The sequence below is a fragment of the Eublepharis macularius genome, chromosome 2, assembly GCF_028583425.1.
Source record: "Eublepharis macularius isolate TG4126 chromosome 2, MPM_Emac_v1.0, whole genome shotgun sequence".
Lineage (NCBI taxonomy): Eukaryota > Metazoa > Chordata > Lepidosauria > Squamata > Eublepharidae > Eublepharis > Eublepharis macularius.
Window position 1 is genome coordinate 91,905,727 of NC_072791.1, and position 8,752 is coordinate 91,914,478.

At 49.8% G+C, this 8,752-nt stretch overlaps 1 protein-coding gene across 1 annotated transcript; it reads right to left on the reverse strand.

The window, feature by feature from the left end:
• Nucleotides 1-547: 547 nt before the first annotated feature.
• On the reverse strand, nucleotides 548-4,609 carry LOC129323427 (uncharacterized protein K02A2.6-like). Its single transcript, XM_054969958.1, has one exon. It carries the CDS (start codon nucleotides 4,607-4,609, stop codon nucleotides 548-550), a length of 4,062 nt encoding a protein of 1,353 aa, XP_054825933.1.
• Nucleotides 4,610-8,752: the final 4,143 nt, after the last annotated feature.

Consider the following 8,752-nt stretch of genomic DNA (forward strand, 5'->3'; position numbering starts at 1 on the left):
ACGCAAATGCGATTTTAGGCTGTATCAACAGAAGTATAGTGTTCAGATCATGCAAAATGATGGTATTGATTTACTCTCCTCTGGTTAAACCTCATTTGGAGTACTGTGTTCAGTTCTGGGCACCACAGTTTAAGAAGGATGTTAACAAGCTGGAATATGTCCAATGGAACACCCCATTCAAAAGCCCTGGCAAATAAGTCTTGCAGCTTATTAAGTACTGGGGTAGGCCCCACAAGTGATTCAGCCAGGCAATGACTTCAGCTCATAGTATAGTTTATTGTACAAGAGAAGAACAACTGGCCCCGAAAGGGCCACAATATATACACTCCCAACTCCACCCCATATCCATAACAACCCAATAAGAACGTGGGCTTTAGGATCCTTCATTTGCATGCACACAACAAAAGACATCCTGTTTACTTGATTGCAATTGGCTCCTGTCCAAGGAATAACGATTGGTTGCTGACATCCCAATTCCTGATAGGATTGGTTACCTTAGGAGCCTAGTTCTCCTTGAAGCTAGCTCAATACATAACACCCCTCCCCCCTAAGCTTGGGGCGCCCCGCTCCAAACATAGTCCCCCAGAAAGGCCGGTGGTTGGCGCACCCGTTGGGACCTGCGCAACCCCTCTGTGTTCTGGCTCCCCGCGGTCGGTCCCTCGCTATCGGTTGCCGGTTCCCCAGCAGGAATGGAGGGGGTTGTCTCGGCGGCGCCTGCAGCGCCGTGTGTCATTGGTAGCGGGTCGTGGCTTCCCCCCGGCCCGCCCGGGTGGCTCCCGGTTGCCGCGCCAGCTACCTCTCTAGTCTCTGTGACACAAGGGGGCAAGTTACCATCCCGTTCCGGCTCTCGCGGTGGCCATCGTTTCCGCAGCTTGTCGATGTGCCGGCGGTAGATCTTGCCCTTGGAGTTGGCTACTTCGTAGGAGACGGGTCCAGTAGTCCTGGAGATGGTTGCCGGTATCCAGACTGGCCCGGCCCCGTAGTTCCGGGCATACACTCGGTCGCCTGGCTGGAACGCTCGGGGCAGGTCCGGCGCCTCCGTCTCTCCTTTGGCGTCGGGTGCGAAGTCTGGGTGCAGCCGATCCAGTAGTGTGGTCAACCTCCACCCCATTAGCAGCTCTGCTGGGCTCCGGCCCGTCGTGGCATGGGGGGTGATGTGTTGACGCAGCAAGAGGTCCGCCAGACGCTGGCTAAAATCCCCCCGGCCGAGCTTGTGCAGTGACTCCTTCGTTGACCTCACCATGCGCTCCGCTTGCCCGTTCGTGGAGGGATGAAACGGCGCCGATGTGACGTGCCGGATGGCATTGTTCTCCAGGAACGTTTGAAATTCCCGTGACGTGAACTGGGCGGCGTTGTCCGACACGATGGTGTCCGGCAGCCCGTGTGTTGCAATTAGGCACCGAAGGGCGCGGATGACAACTCCTGACGTCATGGCTGATACCGGGACTACCTCCAGCCACTTGGAGTATGAGTCCACAACGACTAGGAAAGTGTGTCCTTGGAAGGGGCCCGCAAAGTCTATGTGAAGCCGCGACCATGGCGTTCGCGTTGTCTCCCAGGCTCGCACCGGAGCTTGCGGCATTTCAGGCCGGGCTTCTTGGCAAGGCTGGCAAGCCCGGACCCATCCTTCCACCTCCCTGTCTATTCCCAGCCACCACACGTAGCTGCGGGCCAGCGCCTTCATCTTTACTATCCCTGGGTGCCCCACGTGCAGCGCCTCTAGCACCCGCTGTCGCAGCTTGGGGGGAACGACGACCCTGCTCCCCCAGAGTAGACACCCTTTGTGCACTGATAGCTCAAGTTGGCAGGAGTGAAATGGTTGGAGCTCAGGTTCAGCTCCCCCCGCTGGCCACCCCCTCCACACCCAGTTGAGGACCCGGGAGAGAGTGGGGTCCTTGGCAGAGTGTGCCGCTATGTCCGAAGCCACAAGGGGGGGCTGTGGCAAGTCCTCGATCTGCATGACCCCGTGGGCCGGTGAGGGGTCGTCGGCAGGCTCTGGCAATGGCAGGCGGCTGAGGGCATCGGCATGCCCAATGGCCTTCCCCGGCCTGTAGGACACCTGGTAGTCATAGGCAGACAGGAACACCGACCAGCGCAGCATCCGGGGTGACATTACTTGCGGCGTTTGCCGGTCCGCCGCTAATAGGCCAAGTAGCGGCTTGTGGTCTGTGGTTATCTCGAACCGCCGCCCGTAGACGTAGTCGTGGAACTTCTTGACTCCTGCTACCAGTGCCAGGGCCTCCTTGTCGATCTGTGCGTAGTTCCGCTGAGCTCGTGACAGGGATCTTGAGAAGTAGGCGATTGGCGTCTCCCGGCCGTCTGGCATCCGGTGGCTCAGCACAGCGCCGATCCCATACAGAGAAGCATCGCTGGCAAGGATGAGCGGCTTGCTTTCGTCGAAATGCGTCAGCACTGCCTCGGATGACAGGAGCTCCTTGACCGCTGTAAACGCACGGGCGTGCCTGCGGTCCCACGTCCACTTGGCGTTTTTTTCCAGGAGGCGGTGCAAGGGTTCCGCCAGCGACGCCTTGTGCGGTAGGAAGGCGTGGTAAAAGTTCAGTAGCCCCAAGAAGGCTTGGAGCTCCTTCTTGGAGCGAGGTGGCGGAGCTTGGGAGATGGCTTGCACCTTGCTATCCGTTGGGTGGATTCCGTCTGCATTGATGAGGAATCCTAGGAACTCTACTCTGGGCACGCCGAACTGGCACTTCTCCTTCTTTACCTTGAGTCCCGCGTCTTGGAGGCGGCGCAGCACTTCCCGGAGCCTGTCGGAGAGCTCGGAGGGGGTGGATCCCGCGATCAGGACGTCATCAAAGTACGGAATGACGCCCGGGATTCCCCGCAGCAACCCCTCCATGAGTCCCTGGAAGATGCCTGGGGCTACGCTCACCCCAAATTGGAGTCTCTTGACCTTGAACGCTCCGCGGTGGGTCACGATGGTTTGCGCCTCCGCGGTAGCTTCATCCACTGGCAGTTGCTGGTATGCTTGTGCCAGGTCGATCTTTGCAAATATGCGTCCCCCCGCTAAGAATGCCAGAAGGTGGCTGACCACCGGCACGGGGTACGCGTGTTGTTGCAGTGCTTTGTTGATAGTGCACTTGTAGTCCGCGCAGATTCGCACGTCCCCGTTGGCCTTGATGGGCGTGACGATTGGTGTCTCCCAGCAGGCATGCGACATGGGCTCGAGAACTCCCTGTGCGATCAGGCGGTCCAACTCCTCATCTATGCGCGGCTTGAGGGCGAAGGGGACCCGGCGTGCCTTGAGGCGGACTGGCGCTGCAGCTGCATTCAGGTTGAATGAGACGGGCAGGCCCTTGTAGCAGCCGAGGGACCCATCGAACACGCCGGGAAATTCTTCGCAGACTGCCCGGATGCCTGATTGGCTGACTTGTTGGACCCCGGTGACGTGGATGCCCAACGCCTCGAACCAATCAAGCCCCAGCAAACTGGTGAGGCGCCCCTTGACTACAACCACACGGAGGGGGCCCTGGAACTGCTTGTAGCTGACCTTGACTAGGCCAACTCCTGCCACTGGAACCCGTCGTCCCTGGAAGTCCGTCAGGATCAGGTCGCTTGGCTCTAGGCGCTTGCTCCTCCCGCCGGTGCACACTCGGTCAAAGAGGTCCTTCGAGATGATGGATAGTGCTGACCCGGAGTCCACTTCCATCTCGCATGGCGTTCCCTCGATCTGCACTGTGACGCGTATCTTTGGCTGTACTGTCGCCTTCGTGCTCAGGACGAGAGTCCTGACTGCGTGCTCCTCTATGGCATTGCACTCGTTGGACCGGCGCAGCCCCTTCTCTGCTGGTCGCCTCGGCAGCGGGGAGCTTCCCTTCCTGACTGTCCTGCAGGCGCGTGCGATGTGGCCCTTCCTCCTGCATGCTCGGCATTCTGCATCTCTGAATGCGCAGTACCGCCTCTCATGGGTCCCCCCACAACTGGCACATGGAGGCCCCCTGTACTGCTGCTGCTCGGAGCGCCGGGATCTGGTGGCTTGCGTCCGGTTGACTTCGTCATCCTCCTCGGTGTCGCTCGCGAGGCCCTCGTGGTGAATGGGTTCTGCTCGTTTGGCCAAGGTCGGGCTGCGCGACTGCCACACCTCCTTGGTGGACCGCTCGGCCGTCTCCGCCGCGAGGGCTTCCTCCAGGGCCTCTTTAAACGTGAGCATCTTCTTTGCAAACAGGCGCCGCTGCAGCTTCTCGTCCCGCAGACCGCACACCAGTCTGTCTCGCAGAGTATTCTCGAGGTCTGGGAAGTTGCATTTCCTCGCTGCTTTCCGTAAGGCGGTAACAAAATTGCTAACGGACTCGCTATGTGATTGGTCTCGCTTGTGGAAGACATGACGGCTGGCAACTTCCGACGGCTGCGGTGAGAAGTGGTCTCGGAGCTTGTCTTTGATCTCGCTGAACGCCAACGCCTGGAGCTGTGCTGGCGCTACGAGCGCCCGGGCGATCTCGAACGTGGTTTTCCCACAGACGCTGAAGAACGTGGCCCTTTGCAGCTCAGCGTCTTTCAGCTTATTTGCTTCAAGGTAGAATTCGAACCTCGCAATGTAGGACTCCCAGTCCTCGGAGGTTGAGTCAAAAGGCCCAAAGTGGCCTGCGGTAGCCATTGTCCCCTTGCGCTGGCAGAGGGGTGAGCGAGTGCGGCTGGACAAGGCGACAATTCCTTGCTGGGCGTGATTCAGCTCTGTGGCGCGGGGCTGCTTACCCGCATGTAGTGATTTCGCTCTGGGCACTCCTCTTGCGGGGCTGCATACCCATGCTGCATCCCACCTTCGTCGCCAGTATTAAGTACTGGGGTAGGCCCCGCAAGTGATTCAGCCAGGCAATGACTTCAGCTCATAGTATAGTTTATTGTACAAGAGAAGAAAAACTGGCCCCGAAAGGGCCACAATATATACACTCCCAACTCCACCCCATATCCATAACAACCCAATAAGAACGTGGGCTTTAGGATCCTTCATTTGCATGCACACAACAAAAGACATCCTGTTTACTTGATTGCAATTGGCTCCTGTCCAAGGAATAACGATTGGTTGCTGACATCCCAATTCCTGATAGGATTGGTTACCTTAGGAGCCTAGTTCTCCTTGAAGCTAGCTCAATACATAACACAGCTGCTCCTGAATATTTCCAAGGAATATGGCTGCAGTACCATGTAATGGTTCAGGCAGATGCCTTATGTAAAAGGAACAGGACTGTAGTTTATTCCAATGTTTCTTGTATGCACTGCATTGTTTCCTACTTTTGGAATTCCAGTTTCTGCATTGTTATGGTATATCATGTCTGATACCATTTTCTTTTTTCATTATTTTTCTAACGTTTGTAATTCTAGTCCTATTTTTTGTGTAGTGGTTAAGATTGGCAGGACTGTAATTTGGAGAACCTGGTTTGATTCCCCACTCCTCTGCTTGAAGCCATCTGGGTAACCAAGGGTCAGTCATAGCTCTCTCAGAGCTTTTTCAGCCCCACCCACCTCACAGGGTGCCTGTTGTGAGGATAATAATAACACACTTTGTAAACTGCTCTGAGTGTGGCATTAAGTTGTCCTGAAGGGTAGTATATAAATCCAATGTTGTTGTTCTTGTTATATGATGTCATCCATTTTTAGTCTCAGTGAGAAAGTTGGGATATAAGATAAATAAAACTGTTTTCTTCAGAATTAAAGAAGAAACAAAGTGTTTCTCAGATGAGATAGGTCAAAAGGGTTTGGTCCAAACCTTAGTCAAACTATACAGCCACAAAGACTCAGCTACGCGAGCAAATTTTAGATGTAGATAAGCAGATAGACATTTACCAACTAATTACAAATCTCGTAGTAACTATTTCCCTAGCCCACTTAAGTAGACTACATAACTAGATAGCTATAGAGTTATCAAAACCAGGAGAAGAACCTCTGAGTAAATATAAACCAGAACACGTTAGTGATTAAGCATTTTGGTTTCCACCAATATTGTCATCTACTAATAAATTACTATTACATTAAGCAACCAACCTTCTTGATACAAGATGACCCCTAACCAGCACGTGTTCATCAGGTGTTTTACAGTGCAATTCTAAGCAGAGTTGCTCCTTACACAACTTTAAAATTGTGTAATTCCTCAGTAGTCATTACTTGTGTCTTCTTGATGTTCAGATGTAATCCTGCTTTGATGCTTTCTCCTTTAACCATCATCAGTAGAAGTTTCAAGTCTTCACTGTTTTCTGCCAATATTCATAGTGCGATCCTTATGATCCTTGGAGCTGTTCGCGCTCCGCAAGTATAAGCTGGGCCACCTATCCTGGACCCTTTCAGCTCAGAGATACAGTCGTCTTCTGACGTTATATGGTTACTGCAGTCCCGAACTCCCGACCTCAAGCGATCCGCCGGCCTCAGCCTCCCATGGTTAGACTGGGATTACAGGCGCGCACCACCATGGTGTCATCTGCATATCTCAGATTGTTAATGTTCCTTGCACCATTTTCACTCCACCTTCTTCTAGATCTAATCCAGCTTTCCTTATGATATACTCTACATAGAGGTTGAACAGGTAGGGGGATAATATGCATCCTTGTCTGACACCCTTGCCAATTGGAAACCATTCTGTTTCCCCACATTCTGTCCTAACTGTATTCTCTTGTCCAGAATAAAGGTTGTGCATCAAAACAATCAGATGTTGTGGCACCCCCATTTCATTTAAGACTCTCCATAGCTTTTCATACTACATACAGTCAAAAGCTTTGTTGTAATGTATAAAACACAGACTGATTTTCTTCTGAAATTCTCTGTTATGTTCCATTAGCCATCATAAATTTGCAATGATTTATTATCTGCATTTCTCACTCAGATTCAAGGTAGATTACATAATATAAAACAATCAATATGCATCTGATAAATAATGTAATAGGACTAGGACTAAAGAAATCTGAAAAAAACATAAGTGTTAAACATGGCATGTTAATGCAAGAAATGGTTTTGTGTAAGTAGAAATATAATGCAGAGGAAGCAAGATAAAAACATATAGTAAGAGAAGAGATTATACAAATTAGTAGTACAGCCCACAATCCCATTCTCACTACTGAAACATCTTCCTGAATCATTCTGTTATGCATAGTGTGCAGAAATACAAAAGTTTAGAAGACTTCTTGACATCTTCAGGCAGGCCGTTTCATAGGGTGGGAGCACTACAAAGAAAACTCATGTACAAATGGGTTGATCTTGCCCATTTGCAGGGTAGCACCTCTAAAAGTTCCTGATCAGCATAGGAGGAGAGGTCCAAGGTCATGAAGATCTTTTTATGTGATGGCCAGTACCTAGAAATGAACCCAAAAAATAATGGGCAGCCTATGGAGTGACTGTCAAATGGGTATCATATGTATGCATCACATAGTTCCTCATAATAATCCAGGTGAATCTGCATTAACTGGAGTTTCCACGTTGATTTTGAGGGAAGTCTTCTTCTAATACCTAATGAAAGATAAAAAGAGAACAAAGTAGATTCTGAATTCTACTCTGCTAACTAATATCAATGTTTTTATTTGCCACACTGCTGAAATAGAAAGACAATTGTGGGCTACCAATAACTAGATAATAAAAGAAAACATGCATCCTTAAAATAAGTTGTTACATTACAATATGAGAATCCATAAAAAGCACTTAGAATGCTCCCAAGAAGGGCATGAAATTTGCACTTCCTCATCCTACATTTAACTAGTTGCTCAATTTCATATCATTCAAACAATTAAAAAGCTTTTTGTTAAAACAGAATATCTAAACAGTAACAATATAGATATGGAAACAGAAAAATAGTAGCAGTAGGCCACCAATTTAAAAGAGCAAGATATAAAAATAGAACCAAAACTATCATCCAAAGTGCAAAATGTATAGACAGAACTGAACAGTGTAAGATTTATCAAGAAACAAGAGAGTGAGGTTTCTGTTTCTACCCAGCAAGGAGGGGAAAGACAAAATATTTCAGGCTGCTTTGGTCTGACAAGTACCTAAATTCTGAAGTGAATCAAAGCACATTGCATACACAGATTAAAACTGGTGTTACTTCATTTACTTTCCTTTTAAACACAAGTTTTTTTTACGAAGCACTGTAATATCGAGGGATCAATTGTGCCTAGGCTCAACCCAAGCAGTTGTTTTAAGTGTAGAGTTGCCAGGTCCCCTGCTAGGGCAAAAAAACCTCCTATTAGCAACCGTTACTTCCCACCACCACTCCTTTGGACAAGAAGAGGGGAAAATGCAACATGACATCATTTCTGTGATCTGGTGCTCCAGACAATACAGAACATCCCATCAAAATACAAGCAATCAAATTTACTCTACTAATGTTAAAATATAGAATAGATATAAGAATATGTGTGCATATTGTTTATATTTAAAATGTTAAATATAAATGACCTGAGTTACACTAACATGGAACTAGTAACCACAATTTTTGACCAAATATGTGTTATACCAGGCTATGGGATGGAGACAGATCAAGTGGCTTTAGTCTATGACCTCCACTTGAATGCAGACAAAGGCTACACTTCATTGTCATTCCTCCTGGATCTATCTGCAGCTTTTGACACAGTAGACCATGCTATCCTGTTGAGGGATCTGGAGGAAGAAGTAGATATCATGTGCCTTGGATTGGTTGGCCTTGTATTTGGCCTTGTGGTTGGCCAGCTCATTCCCCCACAGCTAGAGCGCTACTAACATTTGAAAAAATTCCAAGAAAGTTAAATTTTTGGTAAGGTCGCCATTATGTCAATGGTGTGCA

Bases quoted from the DNA above. Each gene is read 5' to 3' on its own strand.
- LOC129323427 (XM_054969958.1), bottom strand. From the start codon at position 4,609: ATGGCTACCGCAGGCCACTTTGGGCCTTTTGACTCAACCTCCGAGGAC.